At 36.9% G+C, this 25,156-nt stretch overlaps 1 protein-coding gene across 1 annotated transcript; it reads left to right on the top strand.

The window, feature by feature from the left end:
• Positions 1 to 25,156, top strand: HBS1L (HBS1-like translational GTPase; the record flags this gene model as incomplete). The annotated part of the gene is made up of 14 exons (XM_010082383.1): positions 1 to 109; positions 7,592 to 7,848; positions 8,315 to 8,480; positions 9,912 to 10,029; positions 12,428 to 12,574; positions 13,248 to 13,322; positions 14,090 to 14,207; positions 14,397 to 14,465; positions 17,695 to 17,799; positions 19,825 to 19,915; positions 21,506 to 21,614; positions 22,228 to 22,328; positions 23,260 to 23,404; positions 24,494 to 25,156. Coding segments are annotated over 14 exons (1,622 nt in total), but the record flags the coding sequence as incomplete, so codon positions are not given.

Raw genomic sequence — 25,156 nt, 5'->3', positions numbered from 1 at the left:
GAAAAACAAGGGATTCCCAGTCAGCCAGAGTGGAATCTGAAATTGTGCCAAAAGTTACCAAAATGACAGTGTCTGGAAAGAAACAGTCTATGGGATTTGAAGTTCCATGGTAAGCCAAGCCCTCGTACATCAAGGTACATCAGCAGCTCTTCTTTCAGACTGATGCACCTGTAGCAAGTTTTCTTCTTTTTTTTCAATTTTTTACAGCAGTTTTAGTGGCACTCTCCAGAACTAACCATCTCAGCTTCTTGTTTGACTCAGAATTACTTTCAGAAGATGATACCTCACGTTTTGAGTTTAACAAATCCTTTCACTATGAATAGTGCAGAGAGATATCAGCTAGTTGAATTATTTAAACATCCGCTTCATAGAATACTGAACTTTCTTAGGGTTCGTTTATTTTAAATTTAGTTCTCTAAGTGGAATTATGAAATCAATAAATCTTAACTGTAATTGCTTGTTCTTCAAAGGAAGTAACACATTTAAGAATAATTTATGGGAAAAACAATCACTTATGGCTAAACTTTGCCTTCTTCTGCAGCTTTTATTAACTTTAACAGGTGTCCAGGGTACAACTGTTGTAAAGAAGAAATTGATCCTCCTTATACTTTAGCTACATTAGAGTGGTTGAGTAGTAGTTGTAATTTTATCCTGACTTGGAACTGTTGGGGGGGGATGTCTCATGAGAGCATGAAAACAGACATCTGGATAAGAGTCTGCCTACAAGAGTAGCCAGCAGTGAATCCTTAAAAAATATATAAGGACAGGGCATGCATGTTGAGAATACACTCCATTAAATGTCATTACGTGTAGTGTTCTGTGGCTCCTTTTTCTTTTTTTGGTTAGGCTGTTTCTATTAAGAATTGTTAATGGATTTTTCTTACTTGGATGTAGTTATTCTGTTTTCGAACCCAAGATTATAATAGCCACCTAATCTAGGTCAAGAAACTCCATAGTTCATCCTAAGGAAAAAAATTTGGAAGCATAAGCAGTGCCAAGATCCCTACCTCATCCCGCAGTGTTTGTAGTTCTGATCTGGAAAGCATTCTTGGGAGTAAGAGGGCAGCATGGTCTTTATTTTACAGTATCTTGTGCATATTTGATAACTGAGTGGAAAGTGAGCAGTGGCATCTACTTAGTCTTATAAGCACATTTAATACAAGGGATGCAGCTGATGTCATTATCCTTTTTATGCTGCTAAATGCCATTATTGAGTGAAAGTGGTGTCTCTTAGCTTCTTAGATGCTATAAACTCCTAATGAAGAATTTCTGGGCCTTTCAAAATCTTTCTGTGCTGTTTGAGATTTGCAATATATCAAAGGGAACATTTTTTTTTTCCCCCCCCTCTTCACCTCTACTAATCGGTGACTCTGCGTGGGACAACTGGACTTGATCACAAAATTCCTGTCAGTGGCACTTTCATCTCTGGTGTTTCTGCTATGCTTCTTATAACTTGGAGTTTTTAATGGGGACTTTTCTGGATTAAATTAATTTGGATAGAAGTTTATATAAAGAAAGGAATCTTAAGCGAGTGAAAAAGATCTGCCAACTAGTTCTGGATAGTGGTGATTGAATTCTTTTGTCTGTAATAATGACTGTTTAAAATGTTTGTTTACAAAATTCTGTATTTGCTCTTTTTTTTGTATCTCTCATAGTAGTTTAGCAACTGCCACACCTTGTGTATGTGTGCTTGCTCCATGGGGAAGGAGGAGACAAGAATGCTTCCTCATCTGTAGACTGGAGTAATTCCTGGGTAGGCTAGTGATGATTCAGTCTCTGAGGAAAGATTCTTGGCTCTAACATGGTTCTCATCTACTCTGCTTCTCTTCAGGGATTCTGCAATAGTTTGTATCATGCTTGTTCCAGTTTAGTGACATACTATTTTTTGTCACAGAAAAAATTAAGTCTTCAGGACGTGCTGGTAATCATTTTAGATAAATCCTCAATATTGTTAAGATTTTTTTTTAATGCATTTCACTTGTTTAATGGTAATGCTGAAATACTAATTGAGAAAAAGTCTCTTTTGCTGTAGAAATTGAATGCATATTAGGCATTTTGTGTTAAGTGGGAGGAATAGGTAAGAAGTGGAGTAATTTGTAAAAGAGCAGGAGATTTGGAAGAAAACACAATTTAAATTTTAAAGTTATCTGCATGTCTAAAGACCTTTGCTTTAAGGAGTCCATGGTGGCCTCATTTCTTCTTTGGTCCAACAGGCCACTGTGGAGTCACTGCCAAGGCACTAGGACCTTGACCTGAAGAATCAGGGAAGAGGCCTTGACCTTATTTGCATCATATTTTTCCTTCTCTGCTGTAGGACAGTGGCATTTGCTCTCCTTATTCCTTTCCTGACGGTGGGAGCACGACTAGCTCCTTTCCAGAGCCTGCGTAAGGTCTGTGCTAAATACATTGTGGTTAGCTGAAGCACTAGCTTTGTCTTGAAAGCTTGTAATGACTTTGTATGCATCCACTTCTAAATTTGAAAAACTAAGCAAAACATAAACACCTGCCCCAACTCCATGAGTATCAGAGTTGGTTTTTGTCTTCTGCAGTTATCCCGTGGCTTATTGGCAGCATAAAGATGAGTTGTCAGGGAACAGAATGAGTCTGTGTTTATTAACACCTAAGAAAGGCTCGTTCTTTTGACTCTTTTTAGACACTTTTTATGTTATTGTTGCATTGATAAATGTACTGCAGAGAGTTTGTAATGACACAGATTTCTAGAGTGCATAGTTTATATCACTGACCAAAAGCATAGTGTTATAAATTATTCATTGCAGTTTGGATTCTAAAACACTTGTAACTGTGCCCCCTTCTCTCACCCCTGAATATTTGTATGGTGTTTGTGCAGACACCATTAGGAGGTGATTGTATACTATGTATGAACTAGTTTTTGTTGTCACCTTTTGTGGGATCTTAAAGATAATTCACGGACCATGTTTTTAAAACCAGTGGCCTAGCATTAGCAAAAATAACCATTCTTTGACTAGCTATTCAGTCTTTATGATTCAATCTTGTTGTGAGGTATGAACTCAAAATAACAAAAAATCTTATTTCAAATGTGAATGGATTATTAGAAGTCATGAATTGCTTTGAGCATTAATTGCCTTTGTCGCTGGGTATTCTTAGTTGGGTTGTCTAAAGAAAATTGAGTTTGCTCACTTCTGACAAACTGTTTTTCTGATGCTTGAGCAAAACTATTTACCAGTCTTGTTCTTCCTGTTAAGTCATGAAGGAGGCCAGAAGAAGTTGTGAGCAAAAAAGAGTGATTATTTTTTTTTAACCAGCCTGACCAATATTGTGTAGTTAATAATTTTGAAAGGGGAAATAAATGTAGACATTCCTGTAATGACTCTTAAGTACTCCGAAAGAGCCGGTTGTATAAAAATAATTCACTAAGCGTCCAGATTAGAAGATTGAAAATAATGCTTAAAAGCTAAATTATGCAGAGTTAATCTTCAGCAGATAAGCTTTCAGGTTCTTCTTTGAATGCATGGTAGTGTGAACCCTTCAACAGTTGTGTGAGATTGAGGGTCTTCTAACTTGTCTTATAACAACATATGTTATATTTCTTAATTTTCCCTAGAAAATAGTGATGTTACCATAAGATTTTAGTCAGTTTACTTTTATGGTTCTTGTTGGCAAGACAACATAGGAAGTTTCTGGCAGCTTTAATTTTGACTAAATGTTAGTCCTTGCCAGGCTTTTGTATATCTGCTGATTTCCTAACAAAAAGCTGTCGTAAGCTTTTTTCGACATTTGTGCCTGAATTGCTGGCAGTCAGGCTCTCTTGAGTACATGACCTCAGTGCATGTGCAAGGTGGTTAATCATTCTGTCCTTTCAAAGAAGTCAAGAGTTACTTTATTGATGGCTCCATGTTAGTGGCTGGCAGTGATGTGGCAGCCAGGCACAGCTGTTGGCAGACTGAGACCGCTCTTGGTAGTTCCATCAAGTTCTCATGCAAACTACTCTTCCAGTAACAGACGCAAACAATTGGTTAGGAAGTGCTCTTTCTCCAAATATAAATTTTTCTTAATATGTTGGTTCAACATAACTCAGACCAAGTTAGAACTTTGCTACCAAAGATACTTGCTAGTGCAATCGACTTGTTTATACCCTCAGCTGCCTGCACTAGTAACGAACTAGGTACTAGTATGCTATCCTATATGCTCTGTCTCGAAATTTTATGTATTATTATTACATTTGATTTTAAAATTATATTAATATTAAGTTTTGTGTTATTTATTTATTGGAATTTTCAGTTCAACCGTTTTGAAAAATCTCAGTGGAAAAGGCCTCCTGAGAACTGGAGCAGTGTACTGACCGTTCAGATGTTTTCACCCTTGAAAAAGTAGCAAGGCCTAACGTTACAATGGCTAAAGTCTTATTTCACTCATCATTTCACTGGTGTATCTGTCACTTTTTCCTTGCACCACTGAAAATAAAAACTGTTTGGCAGCCTTAAGCAGCAGTAGTCACAATAAAAAGCTACTTAGAATTGAGAGAGTAGTTATTCTTTCTGGCAACAACCCTGATACTTCCAGATGCTGTAATTAGTTTGAATTCTGCCACTCAGTATCCATCCTGGTTTTTTGGAATCTTGACTGACATAGGCTTTGGCCTGTGAGAAGATCTGAGCACCTGCGATTAGAAAAAAAAAAAACATTAGCTAAGCAGAATATAGAAGCTTACAAGTAACTTGCCTTTCAAAATACATTTTTGTCTTTTAATAAGCTTGATGTGACAGTCTTTGAGAGTTATGTTTTAGGGTCACATTACTTGCAGCTTCATCTAAATACCTTCCTTTTAAATTTTATTCATCTTTGAAAATTTGGTTTGGGAAGAAATGCAGACATTGAAAAGGAGAGAAAACTACTGCCAACTGCAAAGGCTGCTTTGATATGGCTTCTTTTATAAACACTTCTCTCTAGAACTTCAAATATTAGAATTTAAAGGAAGAAAACTTGATAACAATGTAAAATACCATATTTACATTACAGTATGACCTTTGCGTATTGACACTAGTCACAGTACTTACTTCAGTGTGAAAGTGCTAGATGTTATGCTGACACTGAAGTTCATCTGAAAAAAGGGGTAATAGGAGAGAGTCTTAATCTTGATGAAAGATGTCAGTGCAAATTAATTGTATATATGTGAGGCTCTCTTAATATAAAGTTCAAGCCAAAATTATTTGGGGTACTTTATATCATTCAGATGATTTTAAATACAGCATTAAAAATATATAAAGCTTTCTTGCCTTAATTCTCTACATAATTGCTTTCTGTCAGTTTGATTGTTTTCAGTTAGTTTTTATGAAGTAGAATGTCCCTGAAGAGACACTGGAGAACTTAATTGCTGTGCCATTCCAAAGTAGCTTGAAGTTAATGTACTATTTAAGGAATTTTAAAAAATAGAGCCTTCTGTTCAGTGGGATAGAAATGTCCTCGTCTTTTCCGATAAAGAAAGCACAAATAACTGTAGTGACTATTTTTCTGTGGAATAATTAATGTGTAATCACCTTTCTCCATAGCTACATATAAAGCAATGATCCAGTAATTTTTGGAATTCAGAGAATCAAGTGTATCTTCTTATAAAGGGTATTCAGCTTGTCAAGATGCACTGTTATAGACTTGAGCTTGTCTAAGGCTATACTTGGTGATACAGGTTTTTTAGTGTGAAATCTAAAATGGGGTGAATGTGTGACATAAGGCAGTAGTTTGACATATACTTGTCCTTCTCCCTCAAGTGGTTTAGAGGATTTTGATAGAACAAGTTCTTGTGAATAGACTGTATACAGAATTGTCTGTCCGTTATGCAGAAGCGTAGGTCCTATCTGTGCCCCTGCAACCAGCATGGCTGGCATAAACAGAGTTCTTTACGTAGCTCATTTGAGAAACACGTGCTTGTGTATCCAGCCTTCACCCAAGACCCTAACCTTGGGTTGTGGAACTGTAGCCAAAAAAATATGGGAGCTTGCATTTCTGCTTTGGGGTCTCACAGTCAAGAGAAAAACTTGGTTTTGGGCCTTATGGAAAAATTGTCAAAATCAGTCAGTCTGCTGCAGCACTGATTACATACGTGGGTTCTGAAACTGAGGGGAAACAGGGAGACTTACAAAATGTCCCCATGTTGCTTAGTGCTATAATGAGAGGTGAATTTTGCTTTCGATCTGAACATTTCCTAGGTTTAATTTTTTCTATCATAACTCTTGAACTGCTTTGTTCAGTAGACTAACGTGCTTGGACTACATTGTTTCCTGAGAAACAATGTAAGGGAAAGGGACTAATACAATCCAAATACTCTATGCAGACATGAAATGACAAGTAATGTCAAATAAAAGCAGAAGTGTCACAATGTGGTATTCTAAAGTACCAAAATAAGTGGTTTTGTTTATAGAACTTGAAGAGGAAAACTAGCAAGTTGTTTGTGGTATGTAAACAGAAAGTGGAGAGTGAAGAATCCACTGGATGTGGAGACATTTGAGTCTCGAGAGCCTATGTGAATCTGTTCCATAGAAAGCAGCCAGCAGCATGGTGGTTACTGCACTGGAAAGGATTTCCAGTTTTCTAGGGGAAGAAGCCTCTTCTCCTTGGATAAAGTTTTAAATACAGTATTTTGTTGGTATTTTCAATATACTGGAATGGTCAGTAGTTTGTATATTGAAATCTGCTACAATCTAATGTTGTCACAGCTGTAATAACTGCTTCTGTTCTTGTATTGCTTCTTACATTAATACGTCATCATAGAGCTCTGTCAGGCAGTAAGAAAGGTTTTGGTCTCTTGAAGATGTTACTTAGCATTTGGTTTTAGTGGTCATCTTTGCCATAACAGGTGAAGAATCATATTGTGTATTCTCAGAATGCTTTAGTGAATTAGGAAATATCCTCATTTACAAATCAGAGAGAAAAACAATGAGACAGTGTAAGAGAATAACATATTTAGGTTTATTTACTATTAGGATTGATATGGTGATCTATGGGAGAATAGGGTGTTAGAGAAAGAGGAGTTGGGAAATCCAAATCTCCTTAGTTCTAGATGCCTTGCTTTATGATGAAACAAATTTTCTCAGTATCAATAAATGTAACTCATCTGTTATGGCTCTATATAAGTGTTGCACCTTAAATTGCAACTCAGACATGCTACCCTTTATACTGTATTGCTGTTCTCACAATAGAACATTGGTACTTTCAGCTGCAATACTTGTACTGTATGTGGAAGATGTTTTAGGATCAATGCTTCGAAGCTGAATTAGGCTCTTCAGAGATGACCAGCTCTCTGTAGCTGTTCTTCACAACTGTCCTTTCCCTCCCTGTTGAAATAAGTGGTTGTGGGAAGCTTTTGTTTATCTGTTTCATGTATTTTACAAGATTATTACTTATCTTGCTTTTGTACACAGTGTTTTTCAGACAAGATGTTCAGAGCTGGTATCTGTGCAGTTTGTATCCAGCTGCTTATCACTTCCACCTTAGTGGGCTTATCACATACTCCTTGTCTGGGGCTTACATGATAGTGAAGGGAAAACTCAATTTCTCTCCTATATTTCTGTGGCTTCTTTGTCATTTGCATTCCTTGTGTTTTCTTTTTTTTCCCTAGTGTGATTGCTGAAGAAAATGGCCATGTTAACACACCTCAGAAAGGACTGTTAACTGAAGATGCTAGTGTAGCTTCTGGGGTACTTGAGGCAGTCCCAAAATCTGCTCTTTCACCCCAAGTAGTGCAGGTTTCAGAAGAGCAGAATACGGTGCCTACTCCAGTAAAAAAGTCGAGCAAGACAAAACCACAAATAGATGTGAAAGCAGAGTTGGAGAAGAGACAAGGAGGAAAGCAACTTCTTAATTTGGTGGTAATAGGTAATACAGTTAAATTACATTTTTGACAGTCGTAGAGATTAAAAACTGTGTTGATTGAATCTGGAAGTGATACAGAAGCAAGCCTCCTCTCTCCAGAGAAGGGAAGTCTTTTACTGTTTTCAGTTGCATCTGCTTGACCTTTGTTCTTTGGAGGGAGTACCTTCAGACATCCTTGACTAGGACAGTGAGGTTGACTTAGCTTCCTTTTGACAGTATAGTAAAGTATACTTTGGTTTGGTTTCATTCTTGCTGTGTGTTGTTTTTAGTATGAATTTTGAGGTTCTGTATGGTTGTTGTGCTAATTGCCTGTTTCAATAAACTGTCTCTGTCTTACAGTATTGTAAAATTTTATGGATTCAATGAACCTTATTAGTGCATGTGATTTTCATATGTTTTAGTGTATTTCTTCTTGTACTATATTTAAAATGCATAAATTAATCAAATTGATATTTATTTCCCTCCATAGGACATGTTGATGCAGGTAAAAGTACTTTAATGGGTCATCTGCTCTACCTTTTGGGAAATGTGAACAAAAGAACTATGCACAAATATGAACAGGAATCCAAGAAGGCTGGCAAAGCTTCGTTTGCCTATGCATGGGTCTTGGATGAAACTGGTGAAGAAAGAGAAAGGTAGAAATATCTTTTAATGGGAACTACATTTTTTCCTGAAAGAACAAACAAAATTTAAAAAAAAGGCATTTGCTTATGCTTATATTTTTACAATCACTTGTCACCCGTGATTTCATAGCATATAAGCTCTTCTGGTTGCAAAGATAACCTTCACAATGTGCACAGATGCTGAAGAACATTGAATAAGGCAGTCCATATAGAGTGTGTAACTTTGTTGGTTTTGAAGGTGGACACACTTTTTCAGTGTCACTGTCTATAACTAAACTTTTGCTTATACCAGTCCTTTTGTGTTCTGAGTGTGCATACAAACCTGAGTGGGGCTATGTGTGTTGGAGGGTGTGGGTACAGGGAATGGGGGAACAACCCTGAAGCAAGCAAACACAAATTTTAAAAGTACCTTTACATCAGTTAAGGGCTGATGATATTGTAGTGGTAGTGTTGTCATGGCATTATAGTCTAAGGACATAAAAGATGACAAGCTGATGGAGAAAGGTGTTTCTCTTAATCCCTGTGGATGTAGCTGGGTGTGAAATGGGCAGACTTGGAAGATCAATTTCTTTCACAGATCTGTAAGAGAATAATAAAAACACCATATTAAGCATATTAAGTATGTTGTTTTATTAATACAAACTACCTTTGATACGATGTAATTGATATATGAAACCAGAAATAGAGATAAATATTTATTGCCTACAAAGAGTAAAATATTAACAGAAAGTAAAATTCATGGAATAATTGTCATGAGCCTTAAAAGTTACATCCCTGAGTTTATGATTTTTTTTTTTAGTATCCAACAGTCATGCATGTAGGTACCAGATTTCCCCTCAGAATATAAATTTTAGTTATTAAGGCAAGAGTTTTCTGAATTGGTCTTTTTGGTTGATTCTGTTCTTTTTTTTTTTTTTACTTTGAGTTTTGTATTTTTAAATAAAAACTTTCTGGAGACATCTGTAAATGTTTGGGGCTTTGGAGGGTTTTTGTTGTTTTGTTGTCATTGGAAGTAGCATATTTAAGTATCCGTGCTGATACGAGACATTTTTATCCCTTGAAAGTGCCTGTCTGTCCTCATTGTCTGTAAAGGGAGATGTAGATGACTAATCCAGATACAGACACATGCATGATAGATGTTTGCATTTGATCAGATGAATCCTGTCCTGTGTGCTGTGCAGAATATGTAACATGTGGAACTGAGTCAGAGCACTGTGATCCCTCCTTGATAATCAGCTGTTCTGCATGTGGATCTTTGCAAACGTATAACTAGTCCTATAGTGTGTGTCGTCCCCCCCCCCCCCCCCCCCCCTTTTTTTTTGTGCAGGCTAAATCAAATGAAAGCTATGAAGTGTATAACTTCATGATTGTGTTTTTAATGGCTTACTTTATGAAGCTTTGAAAGAAGTTTTAATGGTGCGCTGCATGTATGTTTTGTTTAAGGGGAGTGACAATGGATGTTGGTATGACAAAATTTGAGACAAAGACTAAAGTAATTACACTGATGGATGCTCCAGGCCACAAAGACTTCATTCCAAATATGATCACAGGAGCTGCACAGGTAGAGATGTTCTAAAACTCTTTCTTACAATAGCATTATTATTTATAACTTTTTCTTAAATTTGTTTTCTTCTTCTTTTAAAATCTAAGATGAAATGGAATAATTGATGGTGCTAAGATATCTCAGAGGTTTTCCTGAGTTTTCTAAACTTAAAAAAGAATGTGTGTGTTTAACTCTAAAGACAGTTGCTTTTCTTTTTCTGGGACATTAACTTTTTGGAGGAGAGTTTTATTAGGGAAGTAATTTGAATACTGAGTTGCAGTTTGATAAAATCAGAGTTGAGCTTTGAAAGCTATTCAAATGTGGCATAAGTCTACTCAACAAGAAGTTCTGGGAAAGTGGTCTTGTAGGTAAAGATTTTAAGTGGTTTTGAGCTTAAATAAAGATTTGTAGAGGTCAGGCAAAAGGCATTCTTCTATTTAGCTGTGTATTTTATATGGGATGACGAAACAGCATAGATAATGAAGTGTATGCAGAATGTATCTGTATTGTCAATAGGACATTTGCAGAGACTACATGACACTTGCTTTAGGAACAGTAGGTAAAGTCAAAAGTATTGGGCACTACCTGTTGAATTCAGTGTGGCACTTACCATTCTCATATAGGTTAGTTAATTTATGGAAATACTAAATCAAAGCAGGGGTGTGAATAACATGTGGTTACATGACATAAAATGTGTGAATTTTTTTCCAGTTAAAGGCACCTTTTTTAAATAGTTGAGTAGATTCTCCAAAGGAGAGGTGTAATCAAAGATTATTTTTTTCCAACGCTGTGCTGCTGTGTAGAGGTTTCTGTTTGTGCATGTCCTTACAGTCTGAAATGTGAGTTTTATCTTAAGATCTCAGTAAGGATGGGTACTATTAGTATGATTTTGCAGATAGAGAACTATACTGTAGGAAGACTGGTTTGCCCCAAATTCTGCTCTGTCTCTGAAGCAGAGCCTGGGTAGGAATTCAGACCTTGTCACCTGGTGGTTACACTGCAGAATAGTCAGGAGTTTGCAAATTATGGTGTAGAGCTTGTACAGTCATCTATATTGTGGAGCATATGTTGTAAGAAGTTTAGGAGTTTTAAAATTAGTAATGGAGCTTTAGTTTCAGAACAGTGGAAAATGTTGACTCAGCCACACCATTTTCTTTACAACTTTAATGTCAATTGGTTTGTCTTTTGGGGGAAAAGTAATACAGGCAGAAGTGTTAAAAGAAGACTTACAGGTCCACCAGCAGTTGTATCAATTCAGCAGAAGACGAGGCTGGCCAAGTATGACTTGGTATCTCTGTGTTCCCTCAGCTTCCAGGATGGTAAGGGACTGGTCTCTTTTGAAGCCTGTTAGGGAATCACTGAAACTTCGCAAGTTTCTGTTGCCTATTAGAGTAGGCTCAGTGCTGAAGCAATGGGTGGAAGAAAGTAAATGTGGAAATGGCTCTGATGCCTTTTTATCGTGGAGAATTCTGTTAGGAGGTGAATCCCCAACTGCTGTTATGCAAAATGCAAATCAGCCTTATCAGGGCCAGGATCTGGCCTTTGATGCATATGGTTAATTCACGTAAGTCCCGAGGTACAGTTTTTTATAATTTAGTAAATACAGGATGTCCCTTTTTTGAGGGAGAAGTTCACCGCAATGCATTTCTGAGGGTGAGAGCTGTGGGGAAATTAATCCCTCATCCTTTTCCCATTCTCACCCTTCTGCCATCTCTGTTTGAGCTGTGGGGATTTCATGCCTAAGACAAGGTAAGGGGAATTCAGAGCCAGGACAATGTGCTGTCTCTGTTCCTTCTCCTAGCATCCTGAAGCATAAGCATGTAAGGAAAGGGAGAACATACTAGTTTCTTTCCAGTACGTCTCTCTCATCAGACCTATGAAAAATAGGCTACTTGGTCTTTTCAGCTTTGATTTTGTCATGCTCCAGCATGTTGAGTGGACCGTGAAGCATCCACATCCAACATTCAGTGGACCATTTGTCCCAGTTGTATAGTGAGGTGATTTATCTGTAATTTTTACAGCTTCTCATTGTGAAGATGTCCAGACTCAGGCAGGGAGAACTGGATGTTGTGCTTATACATATTCTTAAGCTTCTGAAGCACAGCCCGCTTTTGTTTAGTTGAGGTCTGCACAGCACATCCGTAGTGGGTACTTTGAAGAAGACAGATTCCCAAAACTGAGAGTTGGCTTGTGTTTAACAGAAAATGGTGGCTTATGACCTAAGATGACGTAATGCCGTAATATCTCACCAAAATGGGCAGAACTTAGATTGGACTGAGCAGTTTCAGTTACATTTGAAACACATCAGTATTCCTCCCATGTAAAGTACATTTTGTGTGAAATGTTAGCTATTGACATATTTACTCAGATTATTTCCACCTTTTAACCACTTTTCCTTGTATTTTTTTTAATCTAGGCTGATGTGGCTATTTTGGTTGTGGATGCTAGTAGAGGAGAGTTTGAAGCAGGGTTTGAGACGGGTGGACAGACTCGAGAACATGGATTATTGGTGCGCTCTCTTGGAGTGACACAGCTAGCTGTTGCCGTCAATAAAATGGACCAGGTACATGCTCAATTTTTTAAATTTAATTGAAGGGCTTCCATCTAGGATTGTGGACTCTAAGTTTAAAGATGGATATTGTGAAAGTAATAATAAAGTGCTGTTTCTTTCTTTGATTCTCAGCCTCAGCCCAGTCTTTTGTGTTTAGACTTTACAGTACTCTTCTTTTTAGTTATGAGTGTATTTTGAAAGCACAAAGAAGGATAGTTTTGGTGCTATAATGATTAAGGTTCAGTCCTGTACTTGTGAAAATCTCACATAAGCAGTTAACCCAGTGACTTCTGCAAGGGTATCTTGGTGGTCTTTCAGGTCAAGTCACCAAAAGCTTTATTTAAACCTGTAAGGTGTGTTAAATATTACTAGTTGTGTTCTAGATTATTACTGTGTTATATGTATTCCTGCATACTTTTTGTGCAAACTTAAAAAGGTGCTGTTCAAGGACAAATCAAACTCAAGGGGCTTACAAGCTAAGTGGTGTGTTGTTTGTTATCAGTGATTGTTGATGTGTGTGTGCTCTTATGTATTCAACTATGAATCCACCTGGAAATCTCATATTTGTAAATTCATTGGGTGCTGTGTGTGAAGAATGCCTACGTGTACTACAGAGTTGATGACAGGTAGCTGTATGTTCAAGTAATGGTTACAAATCTATTTTATTATCTGTTTTCTGTTTTAGGTCAATTGGCAACAAGAAAGATTTCAGGAAATCACGAGTAAGCTTGGCCAATTTCTTAAACAAGCTGGCTTTAAGGTAGTGTAAATTTCTAAGGTTTTTGGTTTGTTCAGGCATTTGGGTAGGATGACCTTTTCTCACAGTCAGGTTATTTTGTGTCACTTTCCTGCTGCTACTATGTGCACATAGTATAGCAGATTCCTTTTCTTACTGTTAGGGTGTACACTGAGCCCTGAATAAGGTTAGTCAGTTTTTTAATACTGTTTCTGTCACCATCTTTGTTTAAGTCTGTTGACTCTCTGGGGCACTTGCCTCACTTGTAGTTTCTTGGGATTGTTGTCTACAAAACAGAACACACCAAGGGTCGTCTCTCTTAATGTTCAAGGATTACATGAATGACAGTAGAGAGTTTTAAACCAGAGCAAGTGTCAGAGTGGATTATGAACTCCGAAGAACACTCTCTATTTGCCATTCTTTCCTCAGTTACAGCTACTATCCATCTGGACTGGCTGTGGCCTTCCTGAAATCCCTATGCATAAACCAGCACATCAAACCAAAGTTTTGCCTGTCAGTTTTGGAATTGAAGTTTGTTATCCGAACTCAGTTGCTAGCTGTTCATGCAGCTGTCATCATGTTTAAAGTCTTTGTTGGAGCACTGTGATCAGGCAAGAGGTAAACAGAAAGGAGATGGGTCCACTGAGTAATCTCCCTTCTCCAGGGGAAACAGGAGTGCCAACTGTTCTTTTATAGCTTAGATGTGTAATATTGAAAAAATGCAACTCTTGCTACTGCTAGAAGATCCTGTTACTAATGTATACTAAACTTCTGTTTGTTTTCTTAATTAGGATTCAGATGTGGCTTATATCCCAACAAGTGGCCTTGGGGGTGAAAATCTGGTCACAAGGGGTCAGTCAAGTGACCTCACTCAATGGTATAAAGGAAAGTGTTTGTTAGAGCAAATTGGTGAGTGCAATTTTCATCATTTAAAAAACTAATAAAGCTTTGTCCTGCGTATGTAAAAACTTTGATTTTGGGGGAAATGTGTGACAAAGTCTTTGGAATGCAATATAGTTGATTTATCCCTAAGTGGGAAGTTGTTGAGTTAGTTATTGAATACAGAAATTTTAAAAGGTTTTATGAATTTATTTGCAGATTCTTTCAAGCCACCACAGAGATCAGTGGATAAACCGTTTAGGTTGTGTGTTGCTGATGTTTTTAAAGGTTGGTTGTTTTTATAATATTTTCCACTGTCATTTCACCAATATTTAACACAAGTGTTAAAAAATGTTGTAAAAATAAGACTTAAAGTAGGAGCGTTATGTGTATCAGTAGTCTTGAACAGGAACAGTAAATTTTCAAGCTCCATTTGTCATTGAATTTTAGTGCCACTGAAGGAGAAACACAATGGAAAAGAAATGAGGAAGAAAATCTTAATGACCAGCTGATTGGCTGTGTAATGAGTTGATGGTTCTGTGGGACAGAATTTGGGAGTTTCCAAAACTGGTTCTTGTTGGCTAGATGAATGTTTCTCAAACTTTTTATGAGTGTGACTTTGGGGTCTTTTTGCCTTCCACTCCTAGATTTTAAAAAAGTTTGACTTGTTCCTTTTATATTCATTGTTGTAATGGTAAATAATGATAAATTCCTTAATTTTCATATAAAAATTTGGGGAGGTGAGGTTGAAGAAAAGGGGGTGGTGGTGTGACTGTTATAGCCAGGCAAGGATTTAATGAAAGGCAGCTACCGATTCCCTAGCACTGATGGAGATATGGACAGCAAGTAACTGTAACCAATTCTTATTCCCATTGTCTGGAGAAAATAGGCTGCCTTGAGCCCTTAAGGTTTTCGTGGTAAAGTTTATATTTTTTTCAGGTAAATGCATTTACATTTACAGGTAATTTTAGAAGAAATAAGGTTTGTAACACTCATCCCATTTGAAACGTTCCAAACTAAATGACAGCATGATCTAAAATGCTGTAAATACTTATAATCAAATATTATTGTTGAAATTCATATTTTAAAAGAAACTTTACTTTTTATAGGGGGTGTTTATAGGGGAAGTACAAACAAACCAGATCAAAATACTAATTATAATTGGAAAAATCAGTTTTGTGCAATTTTCCTGTGGGTCTTTGAGAAAACACTAGATGATGTACAAGCCCTGGGTTAGCTGGCTTAAGGTACTGAAGCCATAACGTTAAAAATTGAAACCTTACATGAGAACCTGCCCTAGTGTCTTACCACTGGTTTCGTCATCTAGGCCGTGACTGTATTTTTTTCTGTCTTTTAATTTTGTGAGCTGTGGGAAAGTGTGTTAGGATTATTGGTTAAGATCTTTGAAAATATTATCACAACTTTTTTGATGCAATAGTCATCTGTGCTTGAGCCTAAGTCTCACAAAATGAGCAATTTTGACTAAATCTGTTCTGTGGAAAAGTCTGATTTTTTTGCTAAAGTATGCAAAAAAGTAATGGCTTTGGAAGGGACTCAATTTACATACACAGGGTTTATCACTAAATGTGGCCTTTTAGGTGTTTTTTAGCCTATTTTTTTCTTACCTTATCATCTCAAAACTTGATTAACTCGGATGCTGCCAGAGGAAGTAGCTGCAGGTACCAGTATGTGAAGTAGCAGTTGTTCTCAGCTCTATTCCAGTGCGTGTGCACGCTCAGGAGGAGCTGTCCATAGAAGTGGGTGAAAAGTGAGAGTGCTGAATGTGCTCTTGCATAGGTTTGGAAAACCCCTTTCTGTATTAAAGTTATCTGCACATGTGATTCATCTACCTCACCCTGATTTTAGCTTTTGTCCTCCATAGCCCTCCTGATATTCTCTCCAGGCAAACTATCTCCTGATCTAAGAGGTCCTTGTAAATTCCTTTGCTGCTACATCGGTCTCCACTTCCCATATCATAATGCTGTCTAGGGTATGACTTGACCCGACTGTAGAAAAGCCTTGTCCAGCAGCCAAATCCTGAGCACAAAGAACAAGTCCTGGCAGAACCCGAGTACCACGATACACAGAAATCAGGCCAGTTTTTATGCCCTGATTCTGTCCCCCACTGTCCATTTTGTACTTACATTAACTTAATGGAGAGCTGAAGGAACTTGACCCTTTGTAAGAAGCAATCAGCATGGGAGAGGGCGAAGCTGCAAACACTACCCTGCTTTACCCAGCCAGAGCTGGTGATGACGTGAAAAAAAGAGAAATGGTTCTTGACTGTGCTTGGGAGCAATTGGGAACCTGGAACCAGTTCACATTTCTGGTTGCCTGCAAGTGCTTGCGGAGCCAGCTTCGGATTCTTTTGTGTACCATATTGAGGTGGTATTTGTTCTGTAACTTGGGGATGCTTTTCTAGCAAGTATCTGCTTTTCCAGTTTTCTGTTATTTTGACATCCGCTGTCATCTGTTAATTAACTGCATTCATCTCATTTGCTGGAATGAATAGAGGAAACCTAGCTTGCAGGCATAGGGGTAATGTTTTTCCAGCTAGATTGATGGAAACATTCATCAATAATGGTGATGAACACGAAAGAGCAAGTTGGTAGTTATGTGCCCTCAAGATTTGAGGTCAACTTGCTCTTTTGAATTCAGCTTTAAATTAAGCTTTTAATCTACTGTGACACACAAAATACAAAGATGCTTTCTTGTCACTGAATTCTAATGTTCAGCAAAAAGGTGTATTTGTTGTTTGCTTGGATACTGGAAATGTCATTGTAGAATCACTTCAGAGGATTCTTTTTAAACACACCTGCAAACACATGCTAAGGAGATGAGGCATTTCTTAAGGTTTACGTGCATAAATGTGCATGTGTAGCACATCTATTGAAAATAACTGACATATCATTCATATAACAAACAGAGTATTAGGACATTGAAGAAGAAAAACTTTGCATCTCTTTTATTTAGAAATACTTAAGTCATCTACAGTTCTAATAGCTCCTCATATTAAATAGGACTGAATCAATCTTGACTTTCCTGGAGTAAAAGTAACATGCAGACAGAGAATGTAGGATTCTGGCTCAGTTAAACAGTAAAATGACATAGAAATTTTCACTTGTATGCATGAGAGTTTTTGTGAGGGGTCTGTGGTATATTTTTTTATCTGTAATTGTAGTGAGAAAGTGCTGAATTAAATAAAATTGCTGGGAATTTAGGGGCTTAATCTAATATTGAAAAACTAAAAAATATTTCTTCATGTACCTACATTTGTTTAAAGAAGGATATTTCTCCCTTAGTTCTGAAAAACATAAGATCTAGAGGTTTTGAATTTAATGTTTCGTTTTCATTATGATGCACAGCTGGCTAACTTGCAAGTACTGAACACTCTACTGGGGAAAAAAAAAAACCATCTTCATTATATTAAAAACATCTATGCATTTCTGAAGGGCTAACTTGTGATGGGAAATTGACCTTATGAAGTTTTTTGAAATTATTGCTGTGTTTATTACAGACCAAGGATCAGGATTTTGTGTGACTGGTAAAATAGAAGCAGGCTATATTCAAGCTGGAGAACGACTTCTGGCAATGCCTCCCAATGAAACTTGCACTGCAAAAGGTACAGTCTTCAGAAGCGTGTTTACTTTCAGGTCAATACTGGGCTAGAAGCAGTTACTGAAATGGTAACAGACTGTCAAACTGATACTAACTGTCAAACATAACATGTGAAAGCATAAAACGAATTTCTTTAGATGTGACTGTGTCTGTATAAATACGTCTATGAAGAGTATGTGAAATCTTGCATAGGGTTTTTTTTTTTTACCCTTTTTTACCATAGCAGATATCCCAGGTATTATAGCCTCATGACTTTTGACATTGTTTTATGAAGAACCTGTAAAAGCATCTGAGTTTGATCAATGTCTATAAAAATATGCAGTACAGGAATCATTAATATTCAGCTTTGCTGTGGAGTGTTACTGCTGTTAGGAAGTGTGAGGGTGTTGAACAACCTTTAGAAATCAATCTTATGAATTAGATGTGAAAAAACTTGAGAATTAAGTCTCTGTTGTTTGATGTTCATGAGATCCTTTCATAAAATAGAAACTCTCAGGATATAATTTTCCTGAGCAACTACAAAAGAGAAGAAAATTGGATTTAAATTTCAGTACATTTGATTTCTGAAAAGAGGAATAGCTAAGTCAAGACATTAAATGTTTAGCTGTTTCCTGATTAAGCTTGCTGTCTATGTGCTATAGAGTAGGTTTTGTTTCATATGCAAACAGAAAGATAAAATTATTACTTTCCCACATTGACCAATGAATAAAAAATTAAACCCTCAAAATAAATGATGTCTATTTAGCCTGAATTCAGCAATGTGCTGGTTCAACTGTCCTGTTCTGTTCCAGAACCTGCTCGTTCAGTACTAATTTGGGAAGCATTTTAGTGTGCCCGTGTATATGGTTGTATGGACATTGTTTGCATGCACAGGAATGTTACAATAACATGGGTGAATATGGGTTTCAGACCACTGTAGTCACTCCTCTGTTTTGGGGGTAGAGGTAGTAGCATGGAAAAAGAAGTATTTTGTCTGAGTATCCCCAATGATACAATTCTGTGGTTTTTCTTCTAGACTGCCTCTCATGGCTGAAATGCAGGTGAAGGTTTGGGGGTATTAGTTCATTAAGCATGTATTATTTCTATTTAATGTAAATAAGAGATAATTTAATTTATCATACAATATTTACTAAAGGTGGTGTACACATTAAGATGCCAGTTTTTCATTTCAAGAGGCTGAGTTTTGCTTATTCTGTGAGAGTGACACGTATATGTGAAATAATTTTCAACACTGCTTAAATACCAGTACTTAACATGCTTGTAGCTGAGTGATGTTTTCTGGCATATTTTTGACAAGTGGTGTTGGGAACAGATTTGCAAATCAATAAATACAATCTGTAGCGAAGTAGAACTAGGTCCTGCATTTACTGCATATAAATGTATGTGGTATTTATAAAAGGGTTTTTTTTTTCTTTCCGTCTTGTTGTCTACCAGAAACCTCAGAATGTTAAGTCAGAAACAATTAGTTTTGTCCTCACCCACGAGCCAGGTTATCTTTTAAAGTGATTAAAATACATCAAAATCAGGATAACATTACTTTTAAAGATGCTTTCTACTAGACGCGATGTTGTGAACGTAAGGCATCAGTTACGCTTTTTTATGAAAGAGTCAGCAAACCCACTTAAGGTAAATGAAAGTTGACAGAGTACCATTGAAGTGTATGAAAGATGCGGTCTAGGGTGTGCATGTGCCTCAAAGGATGGGTGGGGCAGATACGGAGATATTAGTACTACGGCATTTTCAGGACTGCGTCATCTGCGCTGTGTGACAAGTGCCAGGTCCCCTTCTATGGCTTAAATAAAGCCATGTTATTGTGCAGGGTGGGGTGAGAGAATAGTGAGTCCTCACCAAGGGGAAAAAAAAGAGCTTCCTCAGTCTTCTCGGTTAAAAAGCTTTTACTCTCAACCCATTCATACTGAAAATTGATGAGTAATGGTTGATGAAGCACAAATGGCCCAAACAGAACTGTTTGTTTGTAGCTCAGAACCTAGGTACTTCACTGTGAGGTTCTGTTCTTACTCATTTCCAGGAATCACACTGCACGATGAACCAGTTGATTGGGCTGCAGCAGGAGATCACGTTAGTCTCACTTTGACCGGCATGGATATCATCAAAATCAAGTGAGCAAAACTGGGTTTCAGTCTAAGTAACGGTTTGTTTTTAATGAAAAGCTTTATAACTATTATACTTAACAATCAGCGGTTTACTTGAGGAATGATGTGGCTACCAGGATATTTAAAACCAAAGTGATGCATATCACCTGGCTTGCATGTACAAACGTTGGAAACATCTGCTACATGTACAACGGCAACCTCAGAAGAATACTGTTAGTTTTCGTACTTTGCCCCAGTGCTGACACTGGTAACCTTTAAAGCCTTTTACCTTAAGACTTGTCCTTGGACATTGTAATTGCTGAATTAAGTAAATCCTTATTGCTAAATAAACCAAAAGGTTTTTGAAGAGTTTAATGAATCGTAAATCATTCTAACAAAACAGCCAAAACTGCCATTGTGTACCAGTAAGTAAATCTGGACAAATGAAATTGGTGGAAACTGTTTATTCAACACATTTAGCTGGTTGTAACAATTGTTTTGGTAAATGTTTTGCTGACCCGTTTTTGGGGGGGGTCTGGTACACTCAGGGAGACACAGAAAATCTCATTGTGTCTACTTCAGTCCATAGGTTTCACGCTAAGCAGTAGCCTCAATGTTTTAGGTGTCAGTTGTTGTTCAGTCTAGAAAATTAGATCTATAATTAATCTATTTTACATTCCAGCTGGACTTCAGACAGCAAACTTTCAAGCCACTGTTTGAAATACTCCTTGCATTGACAGTTTTGCAAAGTTTTGCTCTGCTTTTAAGGGAAAAGTTTTCTGTATTGCCATTTCATAATGGGGTGTGATTCTCTGTGGTAAATCGGGGCAGAGGGAAGTCTTGTTCTACTTGTTGAACAAAGGTTTGAGTCAATTCGTTACCTTGATGTTATTCATCTTTTGGAGATATGTTAGATTTGTCAAGAAAAGGTACTAAGTTTTGAGTCCTCTTGATATTAATAAAATTTTAATACATGTGATGTATATGTTTAATTATGCTGTTTGTTCTCTTCAGTCATGTTTTTCTGTGTGGGGTTAATCTTCCTTTCATTTTAGATGGCTAAAACTAGCCACTGTGAAAAAGAGCTGTGTCTAGTCTGCCTTATGGACTAGTAATGAGCAGCAGCTTACTTGTCACTCCATGTAGAATTTTTTGCAAATAAGTGCTGCTGAGAGCTTAAGTTTTCAGAGTCCTGATCACAGTGTTCCTTTATCCACAAAACAGTGTAGTTACAGGCAGGAGCACTGCAATTTTGGGCACCCTGCAGTATTTTATGCTATTGATCTGGAACAATTAATCTCTGAATTAAAGTCTAATTCTTCAAAGTACCTACACACAGGAAACAGTGACATTTTTAGAAACTGATTAGCAATGGACGTAATTGTTCACTGAACTAGACAGACCTCTTCATGCATGCCCACAAAATACTGTACGTTGTCTAGGAATTAATTTTGTTACAGGCTTTAATATGGTGTTCCTGAATAATTTTTTTCCCCAGGTTATATTAAAGTGGTCTTGTCTTTGCTTTGCTTGTCTTAAAAATTTATCCTTTTCCAGTGAAGGGATTAACATTTCTATGTCAAAATATATATCCATTTCTTTTGTTCTCTTTTGCAGTGTTGGCTGTGTATTTTGTGATCCCAAGGAACCCATTAATGTTTGCACTCGTTTTAGAGCTCGGATTCTCATCTTCAATATTGAGGTTCCAATCACTAAAGGATTTCCTGTAAGTCTCTCTGAACGTTCCTGTGTTCATTACAGGTTGCTCAGAGCTTTTCCTCTCTGAGTTTGACCCCCCCAGATATGAGAGGTGTCCAGATGTGGTTCTGTCACTCCAGAAGAAACAAATTATTCTTTAATTTGAAGAGGGTGTAAGGGACTATTGTGGCTGTTTATGCATATTCCTACTGTCTTTTAATACAGAGCTGAGGCATTTCAAGAAAACATAGAGTTCATCCACAGTCAGGCTAGGCTGTCCTTTAGAAAGTTCACGCCTTGTAGGAGTGTAATGATGCAATTAGTTGTAAGATATCTTTTAAAATAAATAAAACATCAGTTCATGCTACAGAATTGCACTGAAGTGGCAAAAGCAAAACACTTAAGAATGAAAAATGTATTTAGGATGAATTAATACATGACCTTTGTGTCGTATCTGTAGAGATCACAAAGTTTAGGAATTAGAAACAGTTACTGAATATGAGGCAGAGACTCCTGTGAGAGAAGTTTTATATGCATTTGTTTAAAAAAAGTCAATCTTAAAAGAAGTCGGTATTTTCAAGCATTAACACCTAGGATTTCTGATTATTGTAGGATGTTTAATAACTGAAACAATATTTTAGGTGCTTTTACACTATCAAACTGTAAGTGAACCTGCTACTATTAGAAGACTGTTGAGTGTCCTGCACAAAAGCACTGGGGAAGTGACAAAGAAAAAACCCAAGTAAGTGTTTTGAATAGTTAATAGTTGCTTGAAAAATAGGCTGCCTTTTGATTAATATGTGGTGTATCAAGCAGGTTCTATCATAAAGCAATAATGTATTTTTAAGAATATGCTTTCATTGTTTTAGTTAATTTCAGTTTTCAGAGTGCTTTACAAAGTGAAAAACCTCCTACCCACTTGATAAATGTTAAGCACCTGAGGAGTAAAATGACTTGACTTGACTAAGGTCACTTGCAGAATTGGGAGTGAATCCTAGATCACCAACCCTGCACTTAAAGGATTTTTTGGGGTTTTTTGTTTGTTTACATTATTTCTTTTCTTCCTGTAATACCATGGGATCCTTGGTATAATTCTGGAGATGGGTTACTGTCTAAAATAAACTCTACTAAACAGTGGGTCAGAGAAAAGGAGATTTAGGGAGTCTTTGCATACAAGTTAAACTGTGGGAACATCCCTCTAGTTATTTAAATCTGTATTTGGGTAGAAATGCTCTTTGATACATGCAACATTATCAGAATAATCCTTTTCCAGAAATTGTATGGCTGAAACTTTTGCCGTAAGGTAATGGGAAGAAAAATCATGACTTCTACAGAACAATGAGTTGGCTCTTTAGTCATCGGGTTTGAAACAAGACTTGATTTCTACTAGAAATGAAAAAAAAGTATTAATGAGATCATTAACGTCAGAAATTTTTTTCTAAGTTTTGTGGTGGCTGCCCTTCTCTAGAAGTTTTTAAAGAAAACTCAGATGCCTTTTTAAAAGGTGTGCTCCAGGCTACTGAGATTTCAGTCTGGTGGCTTGGGTTATACTTGAAATCAAGCTTGATCATTATAGTTTTGGCTTTTTAAGTTGATTTTTTTTTCCAATTTATTCACTTTTTCATTTGTGTATGCATATATTTATAATAGATTTTCTGCTTATTTACCTGCAGGTGCTTGACTAAAGGACAGAATGCTCTAGTAGAACTACAAACTCAAAGGCCTGTTGCTCTAGAGTTATATAAAGATTTTAAAGAGCTTGGGAGGTTTATGTTACGCTACAGTGGTTCCACTATTGCTGCAGGAGTTGTCACAGAGGTATGGCATTTTTGTTACAGACTTTCTGTACTGTAAAGGAACAGGGTTAACTTTTAGACAGCATTTAGTTTTCATGATTAAGACCTGTTTTACACCCTTTGGCCTAAAAAGTGAATTTATTCTGCTGAAAAAGAGACAGTGCTTCAGCAAGATGCAAGGAAAAACTTGCCACGGTTCTGTTCAGTTTATTAGGAGCAAAAATTACTTTGTTCAGAGTTTTAAAATGTTGTTCGTTTTTCCCCCTCTCTCAAGTTAAGAAATAACCCTTCACTATTTTAACATACATCAGTCTGTCTGAAATCTAATTGCCTGTATAAATATAGTGGAAGTAGTCTGTAAATAAGAAGTGTTGGCCATTTTTACTGTGGCTAGTTTGGGTCCCAGATCTTTTCCTGTTAGCGTTAAAGTGCATTTAATTCTTACCAACACCTACAGACGTTCTCCTCCTGTGTCAGAGGAAGCAAAGGCTGTGGGGCTAAATATAAATGTTTTGCCTTCTATTAGGAGCAAAAAATATTAATGTCCCTCTATCTGTCACTTTAAAAAAAATCTTGCTATGATGTTTGGATTAGAATTTAAGTTCTAATTCTAGGCCTGAGGGAGAGCAATGTAATATTAAGCAAGGTCTGGTACTGAGACTTAAAGCTGAGTCATTTAATGTTGAAAGTTGGAATGAGAATGTGAGAATTTCTGGCTTCTCCCTGTGTGCATAGGAATGCTGTCCTAGGTCTGCGAGAGGCTCTGGGCCTTGTGGAGCTTTAATGCTCTTAAGAATCTCTGGTCTTAAATAGGATCCAGAATTAGGGCTTTAATCTTGCATCCATTTTTCATAAACTTAACTTCAAGTGAATGGGGTCCTAGTTAGATCTATGATGCCCAATGTTTGTAGAATTGGAGACTAAATAACTCTTTGATTGTTATTTGGGAATTACTGTTTTAGTACTTGCGATCTTGTTCCAGAGAATTTCAGAGCAAAAGGAGTTAATTTTTCCACATCTAACTGTATCATGTTGAAAAAAAGCTGCAATCATTTCACTTTAGTACTTCATCTTCCACAATATGTTTTTTTCCATTTGCTTGTATTTTTAGATTAAAGAATGACAATGGTGCCAGAACTTCCACTGTCCAACCAAACTGCAACCAGATATCCAAACTTCTGTTTAAGAATCCAGTTGCTTCAGTTGAAGGAACAAGGGAAATTACTTTGGAGAAGATGATGATGATAAAAGTTAAATCATGTGAGACAACTGGGGAGCCCTTCATCAGTCTCTCTCACTGCAGAACAAGATGCCAACTGACAAGGAACTGCTAATGTTGCACTTCTTGATCTCAAGTATCTCGTATTTCTCCATGTGGAATTTAGCCCTTAGAGAGCTTGATGGAAAACTCTTAGAAAGCTGAATTAGAGAAAAAGATGATGAATCATCATGAAACAAAGTCCTTCCTTCCAGACATAAATTGTTTACATATTTTCTTTGATTTGTTTTTTTTGCTGCACATTAATTCAGTAAAGTAACTTTATTGGTCTAACGTATTTTTAGGTCTGAGTTGAATGCATATTCAGGGAAAAAAAAGAACTATTTACTTTGGTTTCAAGAGAATGGCACGTAGTATTATCCCAGGATTGTTTTCCCTGTCCCAAAATTTATTTAAACAAAGAAGTTTTCTTTTGCTGTGTAGTGGAAGCTGTGCCAACATTGGCTAATTTTATTTTTTAAACTGTAAGAATAATAAAATAACATTGCTTGAGCA

This window comes from Pterocles gutturalis, unplaced genomic scaffold (genome assembly GCF_000699245.1).
Source record: "Pterocles gutturalis isolate BGI_N339 unplaced genomic scaffold, ASM69924v1 scaffold27899, whole genome shotgun sequence".
Lineage (NCBI taxonomy): Eukaryota > Metazoa > Chordata > Aves > Pterocliformes > Pteroclidae > Pterocles > Pterocles gutturalis.
The sequence above is the reverse complement of the archived record's forward strand: the minus strand, read 5'-3'. Positions and strand labels throughout refer to the sequence as shown.